Source organism: Labrus mixtus, chromosome 5 (assembly GCF_963584025.1).
Source record: "Labrus mixtus chromosome 5, fLabMix1.1, whole genome shotgun sequence".
In the NCBI taxonomy this organism is placed as follows: Eukaryota; Metazoa; Chordata; class Actinopteri; order Labriformes; family Labridae; genus Labrus; species Labrus mixtus.
In genome coordinates this window covers 719960-739955 of record NC_083616.1, presented here as the reverse complement: position 1 = coordinate 739955, position 19996 = coordinate 719960, and the positions used below count along the sequence as shown (strand labels likewise).

The 19996-nt window shown below is 44.3% G+C and overlaps 2 protein-coding genes and 1 long non-coding RNA gene across 5 annotated transcripts; 2 read left to right on the top strand and 1 right to left on the bottom strand.

The window, feature by feature from the left end:
• Nucleotides 1-531: 531 nt before the first annotated feature.
• LOC132973677 (ubiquitin-conjugating enzyme E2 G1-like) lies at nt 532-6936 on the bottom strand. Its single transcript, XM_061037191.1, has 6 exons — nt 6757-6936; nt 3516-3618; nt 3333-3430; nt 3047-3225; nt 2847-2954; nt 532-2759 (listed from the first exon to the last, which is right to left on the bottom strand). The coding sequence occupies exons 1-5, from the start codon at nt 6797-6799 to the stop codon at nt 2868-2870; spliced, it is 510 nt and encodes a 169-aa protein (XP_060893174.1). The 5' UTR covers nt 6800-6936; the 3' UTR covers nt 532-2759; nt 2847-2867.
• Nucleotides 6937-8681: 1745 nt separating this feature from the next.
• On the top strand, nt 8682-15773 carry anapc7 (anaphase promoting complex subunit 7). The gene is made up of 11 exons (XM_061037188.1): nt 8682-8880; nt 10061-10247; nt 10515-10634; nt 11457-11568; nt 11706-11859; nt 11951-12093; nt 14221-14338; nt 14450-14646; nt 14721-14945; nt 15047-15197; nt 15291-15773. Exons 1-11 carry the CDS (start codon nt 8780-8782, stop codon nt 15478-15480), a joined length of 1698 nt encoding a protein of 565 aa, XP_060893171.1. The 5' UTR covers nt 8682-8779; the 3' UTR covers nt 15481-15773.
• Nucleotides 15774-18042: 2269 nt separating this feature from the next.
• On the top strand, nt 18043-19582 carry LOC132973678 (uncharacterized). 3 transcript variants are annotated; one of them, XR_009673054.1, is made up of 4 exons: nt 18043-18528; nt 18571-18592; nt 18656-18677; nt 19306-19582. It is a non-coding gene; the product is annotated as an uncharacterized LOC132973678 (long non-coding RNA). The 3 variants fall into 3 exon arrangements; XR_009673053.1 differs by adding an exon at nt 19198-19241 and having other exon boundaries at nt 18043-18592; nt 19306-19417; XR_009673055.1 differs by having other exon boundaries at nt 18043-18592.
• The last annotated feature ends 414 nt before the right edge of the window (nt 19583-19996 follow it).

The following is a 19996-nucleotide window of genomic DNA, read 5'->3' as shown; positions in this document are numbered from 1 at the left end:
GACTCACTTTTTAAAGGTCTGGGTCTCGTCTTGGAATCTAAAGCTTTTCTACTCAGTCTTGTCTCAGACTGCGGGAACTCCGGATTTAAAATCAAGACCGTCAAGACATCAGTTCATTCGTAGTTCGGTCTCGACCCCTAAATGTCTTGGTCTTGACTCGGCCTTGATCCCTAAAATAACTTGGTTTTGATTTGGTCTCGATCCCCAAATGTCTTGGTCTTGCCTCGATCCCTAAATGTCTTGGTCTTGACTCGGCCTTGATCCCTAAATATATCTTGGTCTCAATCCCTAAATGTCTTGGTCTTTACTAGACCCTGATCTCTAAATATCTTGGTTTTGGTTTTGGTCTCGATCCCTAAATGTCTTGGTCTATGTCTTGACTCGATCTTAATCTCTAAATGTCTTGATCTTGTCTCGGTCTCAGAGCACCCTGGTCTCGTGTATGTCCTGGTCTCGGTTAGTGTGATCTTGACTACAACACTAAATTTGACTAAATCTAAAATGTAAAACACATTCAGAAGAACAGGCCGCTCTGTTTACACACTTTATTGAGCATCATGTCCAATATACATTGCATCGACACAAAATGAACAAAAAAACAAACAAACAAACAAAAAAATGGCGTTAGGGTGGGTTACCTGGACACACCATTGTCAGGGCGTATTGCTTAAAGACATTTTCAAACGCACCGAATCTGTGCAAATACAGTGAACACCGGTCAGAGGAGGTCATGGTAGGTTAGAAAAGTCTGACTTAAAAAGGTAATGTCGACAGCAGTTATGTGATTATCGAGTCTACAGTCACATTCCCCCACAACGATCTGACTTATTCTCATTTTGTAACGTACCCAACCCCGTCAAACCTGATTGCATGCGCCAAACATGGTGAGCTAGTTTTTTTTTCAAAGTCTTTGTGTAACATTATTCAGAGGTCAACGTCATTATCATGGCTTTATATTCAGTGACAGTCGATTAACGTGACGTTTCCACAGACTCCGCCCACATGAGACTGTTTTTCAAAATAAAACCTGAATGCAGGATGTGTCCGATGCCGTCAGAACGCTAAGTTTGATTTTTACAGAGCGGCGATTTAAGTTGATCAAAAATTAAAAACCCATGTCCAGTGATAGGGATCGATATACTCTAAGTGTGCACCAATCAGAACTCAAGAGTGTTACTTTGAACCCACGAGTGAATTAGACGTAAACGCCGTTATTTAAGTCAGAAGTGCAACAACAAGGTATGAATGACGAGCCTGATTCTACTCAAACGACCACGATCCTCTTCGTCGTCCTTCCACGTTGAGGTACGCTCCGGTGTCAGGTAACGGATGCACAGCTGCGGCTTCTATTTGGATGTCCGTGATTTTTAATGGCCGTGTGAAAAGACATGAGACGGAGTAATGAACGGAGACCTTCACTGACCAGGCGTTAAGGGGGCGGGGTCAGGAGGTTGCTAATCTAACACCCGATGAAGTGTGCTCCTGAGACGTCGGCTAAAAGCCTCCTGTCACCTTTCAGCTATGCTCGTGTGAGTTGATTGAGACGCTAAAATGATAACTCTCAAGTCACTGTGTAAGCCATTCCATTTACATCTACAGCGAGGAAACGATATATGACGGAGCTGCTGAGGGGGGGGTCATGCAGGTTTGAGAGTTATGGTTTTATACATACACCAGCATAACTCACATGCTAACAGGAGGCCTTTCTCACAAAATAAAGACTGTATGAAAATGTAGACAGAGTAACCCCCAATTTCCACATTCTCTATGCACGTCAATGTCCGTCAGCGCCACGGTTTTGCTCCGTTGGACGACGTGCGCCCTGCCTCATCTGGGTCGGTTTCAGCCATGAGCAGCTGTACACACATGACAGGAGACATGTTGCTTTGTCTTCACGAGGATGATTCGTTTGGCGCCTGTCTAATGTCAATAAAATCATGGAAAATACGATCAGGATTTTATTATTTTTAATGTATTATTTTGAAATTCAGCAGACGCTCGCTCTGTGCATTTCATTGTCTGACTTCCTGTCCAGGTCGCTCGATTCTGTCCAGCTTGACGCGTGCCTGCAGCGAGCTCCATCGAAAATAGACTGACAGCGTATTTGAAACGGAGCAGAGTGTAGTGGCGCTGGTGGAACGCTCGCTGTGGAAACACGATCATCAACTAGAGAGGCAGCGAGCGGCAGTGACGGACCGCGGCGCGCACCGAGTATGTGGAAATTGGGGGTGAGTCCCTCTGAAGGTTCTCGACCGCGTCCTTGACAACACCAACAGCCCGTGAGGAGGTGAGGCCTACATTAAGGTGACAGTGATTCTATAAAGGAGCTGAAATCATCTGATGCGACCTTAAACATTAATCTGGCGGTGCGTGTCACGTCGGGAGGTGATGACCTAATGGGTTTTAACGTTTCCTTTGACACAATCTTGACCACTAAGTTGCATAAGAAACCTGGTATAAAGTAGAAACTGTTCAGCAGCAGATAAAAAAGCAAGTTAATTTACAGTAGTGACATATCTTACATCATTAATTTTTCAAAATAAATAACATTAAATATACAATTCCAGGTAGGAAACAGGTTCAATTTCGCTGGTAGGGTTCTCAAATTGGCTCATCTTGCGGAGAAAGAAAGAAGAAAAATAAAACGACCGTTCACAGAAATGTGGTTGAAGTTGACGCCAACCATTTCCTTTGACTGGCAAAACAAGGGGTGCAAAAGCCTTTTGTTGAAATCTTCCCTCTGAAGGCATCGACTTTAACTGCAAAATAAAATAAAAACACGATTACTTGTGTGCGTATGGTTTGATGCGCAGCGCTCACCTGGCAGAAGAGTTCAACGTACTCACCCTGGAACGCGCTGATGACTCCTAATCAAACGCCATCTCTTGACTTTTTCTTACACAGCGCGCCACCTTCCTCTTGAACTCGCCGTTTGGGTCCTCCCTCCACTCTTTCTGCAGGAGCAACAAAAAAAACAACACATTTTCTAAATCTCCGTTCCCGTCAGCTGTTCGGTTAGAGGAAACGAGAGCGGAGGGGAACTCACCGCGGCGTCAACGTTAGCTGGCGAGTCGCTGTTGGGGTCTGCTAGCATGGAGATAACGCTAATCATGATTGTCTCTACCGTGTGGATCGGAAGCCAGCGCTCCTCAGGCTTCTCATAACCAAACTTATCCTCGCCTGGCTCGTGCAGAATTGAGATGCAAACGTCTCCGTTCTTTGCCACTGTCGAGACAGGAAGCATCGGTTTAGCAGCAGCCAGCGTGCAACAAAACCTCAAAGCCTCGCTGACGTTTCTGTTCAATCACCAGACGTGTAATATGTGTGTTTACCGTTTGGGTGCCAGATCTCTGTGATGAACTTCATCTTTGGAGGTCGTAGGGGATAATCATACGGAAAGGTCAGGTACGCCTTGAAGAACCCTCCTTCACTGAAACACAAACAAAGGAGGAGTCGATTAATAATCATGTACATGAAACTATCAATCAACACGTGTGTGGAAAGATCTCACTTACAAAAGGGTATCTTGAGGACCAATGATCACGACTTCCCATTTATAAATGTCATCATCGTCTATCAGACCGGCTGAAAAGCCCTCCACAGGGTTTTTGTTGAGCTCTGGAGAGACGGACAGAAGAGAGAGTTAAAGACAACCGAGTGGACAATGACAAGACGACAGCTATTTCACAATATTGACCGGTCGTAGAAAATATACTTTATTAATCCTGCGAGGGGTTAATTTTACACTCTGTTATTGAGTCAAGCCACGGACGGACGGATGGACGGACGCACGCGTCTATAAGCCAGGATTGAATCCCCATTGTTTTTCTCATTTTGCAGGAAAAAAACTGAACCCACAGCAGGACAGCCAGCTGACATCGATCGGCCTCCATCTTTGTCTTTCTTCTGAAATCACGTTTGATGACGTGAGTTTCTGTGAGATCTCGTGTCTGTTATATCGTTACTACAAACAGACGGTGTGTGGTCTCCTGGTCTGGCTGAGAGGTCTATAGTGTGTGCGTTCAGAAGATTCCAATACTAAAAATCTGTTAAAACTGACCACACATCTGTTGCCTCCCGTGTTTTTAAAATCGGTTTATCTGCTGAAGCTGCCTCACCTCTCTTACTTATAGGGCTCAACTGATGTTTCTGGGCCCATATCGGTATTAGGAAGAGAATACATACGATGATGATAAAATCATGATAAAACAAAGATCTTTAGACATAGATAAATATACACAGTTATTGTGTTGAGCCCTCAGTTATCAAACACTTGTGGAAAATATTTATAATGAAGACAAGATGGTCACTCAACTGGAAAGTAACTGAGCATGTACGTTCATCAGTGCTCGACACTCTGGAGAGTGATGATGCTTGTTGTAATCGGTATAGCGCCCTCTGCTGGTGAACTGCTAGTTTAATACAAGGAAACTCAAATGAAATGCTGTTTGACTGGTGAATAAATCGAGTAATATCGACGCATATCTGGTATAAAATTAGCCGATACCGATAGTCACTGGATAAGATAACATGGGCCGATATTATTGGCTGGCCGATTAATCGGTCGGGCTCTAGTTACTACCTCTGAAGATGGTACAGAGGGGGGATCACTTTGTCCCCCTATTACGCCTCCGCGACATTAAGATTGAATGCGAAACGTCACAGGGGTGGAACCATCACAGTTTGAAACAGCGGTCTGAACAGGGCTGTTCAAAGTTGCTTTTGTAACAATGACAAATCTCTTGCAAAGAACAGAATAAAGATGATCAATTTAAAAAAAAAAAGTTTATAGCCTCTGTCCATGGGACGCGCCCTAACCTGTAACAGAGCTAAGATGATGTGGGTACCAGACACGATCTGTAGGTGGCAAAACTACGGGGAACATTAAACATTAGGAAAAAAAGCGCCGGTGATGTCAATAGCGCCTTTCTGAAATGTTGAAAGATTTTATTTTTTGAGCGCTCAGAGTGACCATACAAAAAAAAGGCGAAGCACTCTGAAAAAAAAGACACTGGGTGCTGCACTTTTTCTCCAGGTGGTCACTTTCTGGTGCATACGCTCTCTGCTCATTTTTAACAACTGATAAAGGCGCGTGCACGGTGGACACGGGGCCTTACAATTCAGTGATACTGTGCGAGCTGAGAATGTTTAAAGCGATCAACCATCTTTCTTGATGTGTGATGTCGACCGGCGCTGTAAGTCCGTTATATGATATGTAAATTACGTCAATATCAGACCCGATACCGATATTAGATCCGATCTGTCCCATCCAGAAAGATAACACGTCTTATTTTTCCAGAGACAACCATGTTAAAACTAATCAATCTCTGACTTTATAATAAACACTTTTACCCACTTTTCATTCTGAAGTTCATGAATTTTAATGTCCTCAGTAATCATGATTTTATTGGGCTCTGCTTGTTGATCATTGCCGTCACAAAACCTCTCAGATCGGAAAGCCAGAAGAAGAACATTTAGGTCTTCTGGCTTTAACAGCAAGATGAGTGTACTCTTCTTTTAAACAGGTGTTATGCTGAGAAATGTATCCCTGCCAAAAAATATAGCATGAATGCAATGCACTTCGCGGAAGTGTTTGAAAACGGTATTAATATTATGTCAAAGTATGTAAAGTTAATGCTTAATAAAGTTAAGTGTCTTTATTGTTGTGTAGTCTCGACAGAAAACTCATTTTCATTAGCCTGCGTAAATATGAGCTGCAAACAGTGTTTCACTCAGAGGCGCTGTTTGTCAGCAGGCAGGGCAGGCAACTGCTTGGGGGCCCCAGACCAGTAGGGGGCCCCCAAGGGCTGACAGAATTTAAATGACAGCAGTGGCTCAAAATGTGCAAATTTTGCAATGACAGGAGGAGACCTCCTTAAGGGGGCCCCATATAACAGCACTACCTCTCATTGCCCTGCTAAGCGTGGCATGCATTCTCCACGAAATGATAATAGTCACAGAAGGAAAATGAAGTGGAATTATCCATCTGGGAGAGAAAAAAGAAAGAGAGGATGAGGGGTAAGCGGCCGGAAACAGGTAGACATAATGGGAATGAGCGATGGTTGGAGTGGCCCTCTAAATTTATTTTTTTTACCCGGGGCCCCAACATACTCTAGAATCGCCACTGGTTTCACTCTGAAGTGTCTGCAGAGGAAATGTAAGGGTAAATGCACAAGAACATTTTAAAATGTGGCTGAAAATCCACAAGTGTAGAAATACTGCCATATTTTGCATTGTGCTGCGAGGTGTACATGTATGCACTTCTCTGCATAACACCTGAGTGTAAGCAGCGTTACAGTGACAAACATGAGATTGTCTTCTAAAAGGAGGTGTCGAGCTCCACACTGTTAACAAGCTTCCTCTTCTTCTTAAACACAAGTTCACTAGAGGCGTACAGTTTCTACACATGTAGCAGAGCTACAGTGATCATCAGAGCAGATGAGTCCTTGGATTGATTATTCCTTTGTTCCGTCTGCTAAATAATGTCCAACCTGCTAACAGTTAGCATAGGCTAGCGCTGGGATTCAGTGTTTTACCCACTTTATTCTTCACATATTTTGCTTATCTTTACTCTCTTAGCAAGGCAGCTTATCCAAATATTACACAGCAGCGATGCAGGGACCGTTAATGCTGCCTGGTTAGCATTTAGAGCTCACTTCTATGGCGTAAACATTAGCTCTGCGATGCTAAAATATGCTAACGCTAGCCGCAGTATAGGCAGCCGGTTGTTCACTTCATTCTTGGTAGTTTGTTTACCTGCCAGTTGTTTTCGAAGAAGTAATGCTGATTGTTCGGTCATGGTACGCAGACGTTTCTGAAAAACACTCGGTGTCGAGGAATACTTCCAGTAAATAGACCTGAAGCCTGAAGTCTGTGCGAGCTGTAGCCGCTGATGCCCCCTCTCTGTTTTGACACACGGTTCAGCTGCTGAATTTCACTGTGCGCATGCGCGTCCGCAGTCGACGGTGTTTGTTTGTGTTAAAGCAGGGCGACGATTTGTTTTGAGATATCAGCCCACCAAAGCACCTTCATTGTTATGCATCACTGGAGGTTAGATTCGACAGGAGGTCTTGCATCCATATGGGACATCACAATCCATCCATCCACCTGAGACACCAGTCCTTTAGTGTCCTTGTGAATCCCAGACCACTTAGATGATTGCGCCCTCATATTACATTTCTGCACCCCTAATTGAATGGACACAAAAAAAGTATAATTTTTTTTAATCAAGGCTTTGAAATGACAAAGGTGACTCAGGCCGTGTTTATTACGTCCATGATCTGATGGTCAACGATGACCACATGCAGGACCCATAACACCAGTTATTTTTCCAATGCTGTTGCCGGTCACTGTAGAGTCACCCCCTTTAATCTCAGATGCACCCTAAGTCATTTTGTTCCAGAACCGAACCTGATTGTTTTCTTCATGGTATTTTTTTGTGATTGTAATAAGATTAATTTAAACAAAATCTGGCCTATCAGCCTCCATCAGGGTCATAAAGAAACACATTGAAGGCATCATTTTTGAAAGGGTGCATGCTTGCAATGTGTTTGTTTATGACCCTGATGGAGGCTCATAAAGTTACATTCACACACATTCACACCCTGATATACTTTAATGATCCCACAAGGGGAAGGCTGCTATGGAAAGTGTCCATTAGTATATTAAAGGGGACATATCATCCCCCTTCTCCACCTTTTCAAACAGTCCCCTGTGGTCTAAATGAAACATCTGTGCTGTGCTTTGGTCAAAATATAACATGAATCAAGCACCAGAGGAGGTTTGTGACCCTGTATAAACCAGCTCTCTCAGAACGCTCCATTTTGGTGTGTGTGTCTCTTTAAATGAAATGACCCCCCCCCCCCCCCACTGAGTTTTCCCAGTAGACATCACTCCTCTGTAGAGAGAAAATGGCGGACCTGTTCAAAATTTAGCTATAGACTGGGGGTGGAGTTCGTGGGTGGAGATACCAGGGGAGGGGAGTGGATTTTTTTTTTTTTTTTTACCAGAATCCCACTGTGACATCACAAGGAGAGCACATTTGAAACTGAGCATTTTTCTCTGTGTTGTAAGACTTATGCAGACCACAAACAAAGGACTGGATGGGTTTATTTCTCATTTTGTGGGTCAGTAGACACTCAGGTTACACAAATATATGTTCAGAAACACTGTAGAAGTGGATTTTTCATCATATGTCCCCTTTAACATACTTTCTTATTTAATCTTTTATTTTATTTTTAACAGTTGTGTTTGTGATTTTACATTTCCTATTTTAATATTTCTCGTTGTTGTGATGCATTTGACATTTTATAAATATTATACCATCATTACAAGTTGCTGTCTAAGATTGTTCAGAAATGTTAAGTTGTGCATTAGATATTGTGTAAAATTATTTTAATAAACTGAATCAGAAATAGGTTACTTCTGCACGAAATAACCAAAGCTTGGTTTTCAAAAGTCTAAAATAAGTTGGCCTACATATCCTCGTGTTTTTAAGAGCCGTGGAAGACCTTATCTCATTTACATTCATTTCCACACAACGCATTTCATCTTTCGTTTCTTAAACACAATGTAAGCAAATAAAAAACATTATGAAGTCGCAGATTTCCTGAGAAGACTTCGCAGCTTTAGAAAAAACGAGCTTCTGAGTGGCCCCTGAAGGCAGCAGTATGCGGAAGGACGTGCAGCGCCATATTTAATACATCAGACGCGCTAACGTTAGCTGTTTACAAGCTCCCAAACTTTCAAGCTGAACCCTAAACCCACAAATTAATCCAACATGAATGTAATAGATCATGTGCGGGACATGGCGGCCGCCGGCCTTCACTCTAACGTCCGGATATTGAGCAGTTTGTTGCTGACGATGAGTAATAACAATCCGTAAGTATTGTCAGCCCGGGCTCCGTCTATTTCCCGCAGAGTGCTTCCTTCACTGCTGCGCAACAGCTTACATTAACAAGTAAAACAATCAAGACTTCTTCTAAGATAACTTATAAAAGTCCCGATAAACACCCCGCTCAATAACACCTTGGTATTAATGTGATACATATTATTGTTTTATTCAGAGTTTAGTTAGGGAGAAAGAGTATGTTGCTTCCAGGACATAGCCGTATGCAGATGCTCGTATAATAAAAACAACTGTTATTGTTCGCTAATGTAATCGATCACCGTCCGTGTCTGACTACTATTATACATTTAATTAATCAGCCTGAATATAGACAAATGATCTAAATTGTTTAAAAAAACAGTCCTAATGGTAGTCTTAGCAGGATGACAGTACTGTAACTCAGGGGTTCCCAAAATGGAGGTCGCTGCCCACAGGGGGGCCGCTATCCACCAAGAGACCTTAACCCTGTACAGGTAGAGTCAGTGGGGGTCCCCAGTACAGACAAGCGATTAATCGTCCAGCCGATATGAGTGTATCCAGTGACTATCGGTATCAGCTAATATTATTGCAGATATGCGCTGATATTTCAAAATGTGTTCTCTACAGTGTTTCCCCTTTATGAAATACGACCTCTGCTGCTGGGCTCCAGCTTATCTCCTTAGAAACTAACATTTTATTAGTTTGCGCTACGGACTCAAATGTGACCATCGTTTTGAAATAAATGATTCATTTTCTTTGGTAAATTTCTGACACCTCTCGTCTTTTGCCATTACCCACGAGCCAGGTAATGAGAATAGGGTGGTTAATTATTTTGTCTAAAATAATTAATTTATAGAATTATTATTAATTTTTTAATTGCACGCCACTAAAACATTGTTCAACTTCACCTCCGCTGCTACAACTCCAACCTAGGGGAAGTATGTTCTTCTCCACTCTTTAGTTCAGGTTGTGATTCAAATATTCTCATTATAGCCTTGTGTGTAGAGGACTCTGATGCTTTGTCTGCTACTTCTGTGTTGTTTTTTTTAACCTTTCCCCCACCTGTCTCTCTCCGTGAGGTGCATGTGTGAACAACCTGATCAGGAGGAATTCTGGAGCACTCTGAAAAAATGATCTAGATGTTTTCCGGGGTGCATTTTTATTATTTCTTATGCAGATTATTTTGAATTCCAGAGAGCTGTTCTCACCGGCCCAGAAGTACCAGCTGTTGGTTTACCATGCTGACGCAATCTTCCATGATAAAGAATACCGTAATGCTGCCTGCAAATACAGTATGGCATTGCAACAAAAGAAGGTGCTCAGCAAAACGTCTAAAGTCCGTACGTCTGCTGGCGGAGCTGCATCGAGCATACAGGCACAGGTATGTCTGAAAATGTCGCTTTTTAAATGTTTTAAATGAAGACACTGAACTGTTCCTGGTGTTGGACATCATGTATCTTAAATACATAAACTATGAATTTTAAATAGTGAAGGTTATTTTGCACGGCCTCTCATTTGATAAAGACTTTACAAAAACAAACATGTGGACACTTTACCCATAGTGTGTTACTTCTGTAAGTCCTTGATGTAATGCACCGATATTCAGGTGGGCTGTTCAACTGATATTGATGTTTCTGTCGTTTTTCAGAGCCTGCCATCAGAGATTGAGGTCAAATACAAGATAGCTGAATGCTACACCATTTTGAAACTGGACAAAGATGCCATAGCGGTGCTTGATGGGATTCCATCCAGACAAAGGACTCCAAAGGTTTGCTGCCAACCTCACAGCTTCTAATACCATATTTTTCTTCAGACCTCAAAGCTGTTAAAGGTCACATATTCTCCTCCTCTTCTTCAGTGTAAATAAGTCTCAGAGCTCCTCAAAACATGTGTGTGAAGTTTCTTGTTCTAAATCCACTCTGATCCTGTATTTGATCATGTCTATAAACCCCTCTATTTCAGCCCTGTTCAGAACAGGCTGTTTCTGTGTCTGTACCTTTAAATATGTAAATGAGCTGTGTCTGACCACGCCCCCTCTCTGGAAGGGCTTGGGTGTCTCGGTCTTTCTCGCTCCATGTCCTATTGTTTACGATGAGAAGGCAGACTCAGAGGGCAGAACAAACACCTAGCTGTGGGAGTGTCACCCACCTGGGGGAGGGGCTACTGCCCTTTCTGATGTCATGAAGGGAAAATCTCCAAACGGCCTGTTTGAGCACACATTTTCTGAAAAGTGGAGCGGGTAAAAGACAGAGAGGATGGACTTTTCTCATCATTGGGGGGTTTATAGACAGACTAGAGACACATGTTAGAGTTAGAGGAACATGGTGAAGTGGATTTTAGATAATATGTGACCTTTAAGTAAGTGGTGTCAGTTCCAACATTTGAACGTGGGAGCAAAGTTAGGGGTGACATGGCAACCAGACGAGCCATGAGCTGATCTGTAAGCATCTTGTAAACGAAGCTGTTGCTGCATAAAACGATCTGAATAATATACAAACAAACACAATCATTGCTGTCGTCATGTTGGTGTTAATCAGCTTTAATTGAATATTCTGACAAAGTGCATGTTTTATTTTTTTTCATGCTTCAGATCAACATGATGTTAGCTAACCTGTACAGAAAAGCCGGTCAAGAACGTTCTGCAGTGACGAGCTACAAAGAGGTGCTCAGACAGTGTCCCCTCGCCCTGGATGCAATCATTGGTATGTATCGTCACACAAACGAGTAGAAGCTGTTCAGACACGTTCATCTGCAAGAGTCGATCTGCACTATTATGCTCTTCAGTGAATGTAAACACATGCACACAGGAGCTCTTCATGGACGTCTTTTCTTCCTCCAGGTCTTCTGTCATTATCAGTCAAAGGGGCTGAAGTGGCGTCCATGACCATGGATGTGATCCAGAGTATCCCCAACCTGGACTGGCTCTCTGTCTGGGTCAAAGCGTACGCCTTCATTCATGCAGGGGACAACCAGAGAGCCATCAACACCATCTGGTGAGCTGAGCAGTCTGTTTGTATTCATACAGGTTCTTTTAACACACTAGTTTATAATACCTGACCCTGCCCCCCCTTCTCCTGCTCTCAGCTCTCTTGAGAAGAAGTCTCTGTTGCGGGATAACGTGGACCTCCTGGTGAGCCTGGCTGACGTCTACTTCAGGGCTGGTGACACCAAGAACGCCATCCTTAAGTTTGAACAGGCCCAGATGCTCGATCCGTACCTCATCAAAGGTAGGCTGCAGATGAACCTATTGGCTCCATACTGCTCTGTTTGTTACCATCGGGTCTGCAGCTGAAATATGAAGTCTAAACGTGTCATACAAGACGCATCCATTCATTCATTGCTCGGGAGAAAGAGGTGAACCAACGATGGGAAAGTGATAGAATGAGCATGATTTGAACAGTCGTCCTCCCTGCTGTGTGATACGAGTCTGTAGTAGCCTGTGTGATTAACTTCCTTCATATCTTATAATCGACTATAGTTTGCTCAGAGTTGGTTAAATATGAGGCTTTTAAGACAGCAGACTGGCTCATGATTGTGATTGGTTACTGTATATTGGCTCGTAGGAACTCTGCGTTGATTTATAAAGTCGATCACCACCTTGGTGAGTGGGTAGCATGATGTCTGTGGAGGTTCTCAGTAGTGCTGGGCGATATGGCCAAAATTTGATATCACAATATTTTTTGCCTAATGTCGATATTCGATATGACTCGATATTTATCGTATTAAAGTTTATAAATGTAGCCTATAAAACTGAATCTCCCCTGTATTTAAAAAAAAAAAGATCACTGGCCCGACCTTTGTAACCGCTGGCCCAGGAACATTACTTTTGATTTGAAGAATAACAGTCACCATTTTACTCTTGAACCATTCTGATGCAAAAGTCAACTTTTATTTAATTAATTGAGCTCTAATTATAAAAATATTGTGTATTTTTCTTATATTTATGCGCTGATGTTTATTCACCATGCTGGTGAGTCTACTTAATCTGATATTAATGAGGCTGTGATAGATCTGGAATCTCTCCTTCTTTCTTCTCTGTGAGAAACTCTTCATCTTTAGATCTTTACTTTAGGAGCTCTCTTAAGGGCTAAGATGTTTTGTGAATAACTTTTATCTTTACCAGGATCTAGTCTTTAACTTTAACGTGTTCCAGCTCCTCCAGCTGTCTGTCACTGTGGATCAAACTTTTTTCCCTTCTGTTTTCGTCATGCCCAGCTGTCACTCTCAACTCTCCCGGTGATTTTTTTTCTTTGAATTCTGATTTAAGCTCGGCTTTTGTCGGGATATGATGGTTTTAAAACCATTTTACCAAACGTGTGTTTTAGTAGAGAAAACCTGCTCTAAAATCTGTGTGCGAGTGTACAACTTGAGAGTAGTGAACGCGCTCGCGGGAGTGACAGCCGTGAAGCCGCCAGCTGAACGTGCAATCAGCTGGACTCTGTCAATCAATCATCCGGGCCAGCAGGAAGGACACTTATAATGTCGAGCCCTGCGTTATGAGCCCTTTTTTTGGAAGTAATTCGGCCTCGCTCGCATCTTTCTCCTCCGTGTTGGTCGCTTACAAGAGCTAGGCTACTCAGTGGCAGGAGTGGAGTCTCCTCCGCCCTTTTGTCTCCGAGCAACAAGCGCTGCCGCGGAAATCTCGCAGAGCAATGAAATATCGCGAGAAAACTTTGAAGTAGTTTAAAAAATAAAATCGATGTTCCCTTTTCCATATCAAGCATTAATTAAATATCGATCGAATCGAGCTTCACGATATATCGCCCAGCACTAGTTCTCAGTCATCCAGGTTAGGGTAAATTCAAAGCTTGGTTGAAGATCACCTCTCCTCCTCCGAAAGACTTCTTCAGTTCTGAACTATCTGGTGGAGGATGCAGTGTGATCTCTTCTATCTGGGTTTAGTGAAAGAAACCCCTTCACAATATACGAGCCCCATCTTTAAAGGCAGGGTCGGTCATTTTCTGAAACTAGCATGATTTTGAAAGTTCTCCGTCTGCAACCCATGTCTCATGTTTCATTCAGTGGTAAGTAAAGTCACAGTATAAACTCCTAAAGTCATCAGTGACGTGCTTTGAGTGTGAGCTAGAGCACACAAGAGGTAGAGAGCGAGCAGGGAGACAGGGAGGCGTGTGATTGGTTCATCAGATTGGTACCTCGTGGCAGACATTGGTCAAAGTTTTTACAGACTTACAACTGATACAGATGATGGATTTTCTTTGTTTCTTTTTCAGAGAACATGAGTTATTAATTTCTGTCAGGACCTAAAGACAATTTCCACCAGAATCTTAAAAAGTGGATCTGGAGGAAATGAACAACCCTGCCTCTAATGTTAGATTTGTTGTATGCACTTGCAGGAATGGATGTCTATGGCTACCTGATGGCCCGTGAAGGACACTTGGAGGATGTGGAAGTCCTCGGTGGGCGATTGTTTAATATTTCAGACCAGCATGCAGAACCCTGGGTGATCTCTGGGTGAGTCTCTTTGAACACAATGCTAAAATAAATAGCTGTATTGTTGCGCTCTCATATCCCTGCCTGCCACCTTTTTTTTGTAATCTTTTAAATATTTTTTTTGTGGTTCAGTTGTCACAGCTTTTACAGCAAGCGCTACTCCCGAGCCCTCTACCTGGGAGCCAAGGCCATCCAGCTGAACAGCAACAGTGTGCAGGCCCTCCTCCTTAAGGGGGCAGCACTGAGAAACATGGGGCGCGTTCAAGAGGCCATCATCCACTTCAGAGAGGCTATGCGCCTGGCCCCCTGCCGACTCGACTGCTATGAAGGTTTGTTCTGTCTTTAGTGATCTGTATGACTTCAGCCAGCACGACCTCTTAATATTAAAACTGTCCGTTTGCAGGACTCATCGACTGTTACCTGGCATCCAATGGGATTCGAGAAGCCATGGGGATGGCCAATAACATTTATAAAACCCTGGGGGCCAACGCACAGACTCTGACCATCCTCGCCACGGTGTGCCTGGAAGACCCCGTGACTCAGGAGAAAGCCAAAACCCTGCTGGACAAAGCCCTCGCCCAGAGACCGGACTACACCAAAGCCGTGGTCAAAAAGGCTGAACTGCTCAGTACGTACAGCCGCTGCATCAACCAGCAATCATCGTCTATTCAGTAAGATTCAAAATGGATAAACAGCTGCTAATGAAAATGTTTCTGTTGTCTCTTAAAGGTCGGGAGCAGAAATATGAAGAAGGGATCGCTCTCCTTCGGAACGCCCTGGCCAATCAGAGTGACTGTGTCCTGCACAGGATGCTGGGAGATTTCTTGGTGGCCGTCAATGATTACCAAGAAGCCATGGATCAGTACAGTATAGCGCTAAGGTGAGACTGTTTTTCACTCTTAAACTTTGAGATTGTGTACCTGTAAAGAGAATGAGGATTTAAAATCTATGTTTTCTCGTTCTCTCCCTGAAGCCTGGATCCAAATGACCAGAAGTCTTTAGAAGGCATGCAGAAGATGGAGAAGGAAGAAAGTCCCACGGATGCCACCGTGGAGCTGGACGGTGATGATATGGAGGGCAGTGGAGAGGACGGAGACTTGGAGGGCAGCGACAGTGAAGCGGCACAGTGGGCCGATCAGGAACAGTGGTTTGGCATGCAGTGACCTCAGCCTCCGAGGGACGCTCGCTCTGATCCCTCTCCTGACACACTGCGGCCTGTGTGAAGAATTCAGCCTTAAGGGCTTAAAAAAAAAAAGCAGGACTAAGATGTTTTCCAAACATCCTGACATCATAAATCAAAACACTTCACTGCGGCGCTAATCAAGGCCAGTGCGCTCATCTCTGTCACTCAGAAGTCTCCGGGGGATCAGCAGACACAGAACACGGAGAGAAGTTGCCCACGACTGCTCAGTGTTTGTACAAAAAAAACTTGTCATTCAAGGAACTTTGACTATTACTTCTCCAGCTTCTTTTCTTAAAGTGGCTTCATGAATCCGTTTTATTTTATGCCTTTATTTTATAGACAGTCAGAGAGGGAGGGAGAGAGAGAGTCAGAGAAAGGGGGAGAGAGTCAGAGAAAGAGGGAGGGGGAGAGAGAAAGAGGGAGGGGGAGAGAGAGAGAGTCAGAAAGAGGGAGGGGGAGAGAGAGAGAGTCAGAAAGAGGGAGGGGGAGAGAGAGAGAGTCAGAGAAAGAGGGAGGGGGAGAGAGAGTCAGAGAAAGAGGAAGGGGGAGAGAGAGAGAGTCAGAGAAAGAGGGAGGGGGAGAGAGCCTCCGTACTAGCCACTAGGCTACTGGCCCCCCCCGGCTTCATGAGTTCATGGGTCACTGTTCCTGGTAGTGAAATTATTAACACACTTGATTCCTAACATTTTGAGTATCTGAGGAACGACTCGGATGCTTCTTAGGGTGAGGTGTGCAGCCAGCACTGTATCAGAATCAGGAGACGGCGTGGATGACAGGAGGGCGGGGCCACTTTTTAAACAAGTGTTTTGTTTGAGCCCGACTGACTCGCATGTTGGCCGACAGGTGGTCTGTGAATATGTACCGTACCTGTGTGCTCTGACGTGTCATGTTGTTTTCCATTCAGTCGTGATGAACATGCTGCTTCTTATTTCCCCGTTTGTCTGCCTTACTGCGTGAAAGAATGACCATATAACGACCTCCTGTACGTGGAAAGTGTTCACCATTTCAACACTGCTGTTTATAGTCTTTTGTACATATTTTTAAAGTGTATAATAAAATAATCAAACAGTCACTTCAACTGATTGTTATGGTCCTGTTTTCTGAATGTGCACTGATGGAGAGCAGCCGGAGCAGCCATGTTTCCCTGTGAGCCTTTGGGCTTAGCTTAATGCTAACGTAACCAGCTAGCATATAACATAACATAATATGCATGATTTGTTTTATCAATAAAAAAGGCTTTTCATGCCTTTGAGGGGACAGGGAAGCGGATAAAGTCAGATGAGAGTGGGTGATGACGTGTAATAAATATTTGTTCATGGGCTGCGGCTCAGTGAAAAAGTTGGCTTCTCAACCGGAAGGTCGAGGGTTCGATCCCCATCTCCTGCAGCCGCATGTTGATGTTGAAACCCAAGTTGCTCCTGCTGCTTCTTCAGTGGCGTATGAATGGATGAGTTAATACTGATGGACTCTTTACACAGCGGCCTCTACCATCAGTGTGTGAATGCGTATGAATGGATGAGTTGATACTGATGGACTCTTTACACAGCGGCCTCTACCATCAGTGTGTGAATGTGTATGAATGGATGAGTTAATACTGATGGACTCTTTACTCAGCAGCCTCTACCATCAGTGTGTGAATGTGTATGAATGGATGAGTTAATACTGATGGACTCTTTACTCAGCAGCCTCTACCATCAGTGTGTGAATGCGTATGAATGGATGAGTTAATACTGATGGACTCTTTACTCAGCAGCCTCTACCATCAGTGTGTGAATGCGTATGAATGGATGAGTTAATACTGATGGACTCTTTACTCAGCAGCCTCTACCATCAGCATGTGAATGTGTTGGTGTGACCTGTGGTGTAAAAGATCTTTGAGTAGTCAAAAGAATGGAAAAGAAATATACAAGCTCAAGACCATTTACCATTTAAAGCTTTCCTTCCTGTTTCTATCGACTTAACAAGAAAGAATACCACACAGTCGTGGTTCATTACTTTGATTTTAACTCGGCTTACTGAACATTATTTAACTCTCTGAGAAGTCAAAGACACGCAGCAGCAGCAGAACGCTCTCCAAAGAATGGCGCACACTTCCTCCCATACAAGTTTATTCACAGAAATCAAAGACACAGGTTTAAAACAAAGTTAAGACCGAGCCTCAAAGCACTGACACATGAGAGAGGTCAGTATGTGTCAAAGATTTATTCCTTTAAAATGTCGATTACTGATTTAATTCATGTCGGGAAAAAAGGAATAGTACATCTCTTTTTCTCCAGTGTACAGCAACCACAGCTGACAGGTGTGTGTTCAAACACAGCACACAGGCATGTCCAACACATGCACAGTTCGGTGTGCTAATTATGTGTGTATGTTTCGATATTGAATATAAACACACAAATATATTTATGTACATACACATAATGAAAACTAATCAGGATGTGTGAACGTTTCCAGGCCCCGCAGGATGCATCAGGGAGTCCACAAAGTGGAAAAGAAACGTTAGCAACAAGTGCAGCTCTCTCCGTTTATTACTCTCCCAATTCAACACACTGATAGTCGTCGGTAAAGGACACAGTACGTTGTCTTGGTAACGGTCACATGGAGAGACAATGGAGCTCCGGCCTGAACATTGGAATCTAGGGATTTACTTCACCCCCCATTTGGTCTTAAATTACCCGTCCCACCGTCTTTCACACTCTCATGATGGACGCCAAAAACACGGTCAGGTAACTCTTCAGTTTACATGTAAGCCAGAAAGGGGGGGGGGGGGGGGGGGGCGGGGGTTATACAGAAAAGCAACAGATAACATGACATCAGACTTTGACATTAGTCAACTGTTACAAATATTCTGCAAGCTGAGAACATACAGTCCTCCTACAAACCCCTTCACAACGTGTTACATGCTCTAAAGGAAGGGCAGGTTCCAGTCTGCTACGGGTTACAGTGAGAGTCCATGAGCCCCTTGATAGACCATCGACGTGAGAGGTGAGTCCAACGCCATGACAGGTGAGTCCATCCCCCATGAGAGGTGAGTCCAACGCCATGACAGGTGAGTCCATCCCCATGACAGGTGAGTCCATCCCCCATGACAGGTGAGTCCATCCCCATGACAGGTGAGTCCATCGCCATGACAGGTGAGTCCATCCCCATGACAGGTGAGTCCATCCCCCATGAGAGGTGAGTCCAACGCCATGACAGGTGAGTCCATCCCCATGACAGGTGAGTCCATCGCCCATGACACACGAGTCCTCGCCCATGACACGTGAGTCCATCCCCCATGACAGGTGAGTCCATCCCCCATGACAGGTGAGTCCTCGCCCATGACACGTGAGTCCATCCCCCATGACAGGTGAGTCCATCGCCCATGACAGGTGAGTCCATCGCCCACGAGAGGTGAGTCCATCGCCCACGAGAGGTGAGTCCATCGCCCACGAGAGGTGAGTCCTCGCCCATGACAGGTGAGTCCATCGCCCATGACAGGTGAGTCCATCGCCCACGAGAGGTGAGTCCATCGCCCACGAGAGGTGAGTCCTCGCCCATGACAGGTGAGTCCATCGCCCATGACAGGTGAGTCCATCGCCCATGACAGGTGAGTCCATCGCCCATGACAGGTGAGTCCTCGCCCATGAGAGGTGAGTCCATCGCCCATGACAGGTGAGTCCATCGCCCATGACAGGTGAGTCCTCGCCCATGAGAGGTGAGTCCATCCCCCATGACAGGTGAGTCCATCGCCCACGAGAGGTGAGTCCTCGCCCATGACAGGTGAGTCCATCGCCCACGAGAGGTGAGTCCTCGCCCATGACAGGTGCTGGAATGCTGGGAGCGTTAACGGGGTCCAAAGAAAGAGTGCAGAAAAACAAAGGATTAGGGAGAGGAGGAGGGCAGCCCTGAGCGCTTCCTGAGGACTCAACAGTGTCCCATCAGATCCTGATTCTTCCTGCCGCTGGGCAAACCAGGGGCCACTATGGCAACAAGTCCAATGAGATCCTCCACTGAGCTCTTCATATATTCTTTATGATGTTGGCAGTGTCATTAAAAAAAAAAAAGGAATAGGAGGAAAACGTTTAAAAGCTAACTGTGAACACAGTAAGACTGCAGTGAACAGAGCGGGTCGACTGCTCTGCCGGACTTTAAACATAAAAAAAGTCAGAAAGGAGAAACAGATGATGGATTAAAGTGGCTCAACACTACTGGATGTTAGAAAGGAAGAGGTGCAAAGCTTGGCAAAATATAGACAAAAGAAGAAAACAAAACAGGTGATGAGGTACATCCGCTGCTAAAGGTCGTCTACCAATCATCATCTTTGATTTTTCCCCTTGAAGTCAAATGAAACACAAACTAGTAGTTCAGGATGTCTCCGTGTCGGCTGGAAGAAAACAGGAGTCTGAAGGCGATGAAACCTCAGACAACCGTCTCAAAACAAACGTCTCCCTGCAAAGCACAGCGGCCACCACGCCTGTCCAAAACAAAAACGAGAGATCAACAAAGAAGTCCGG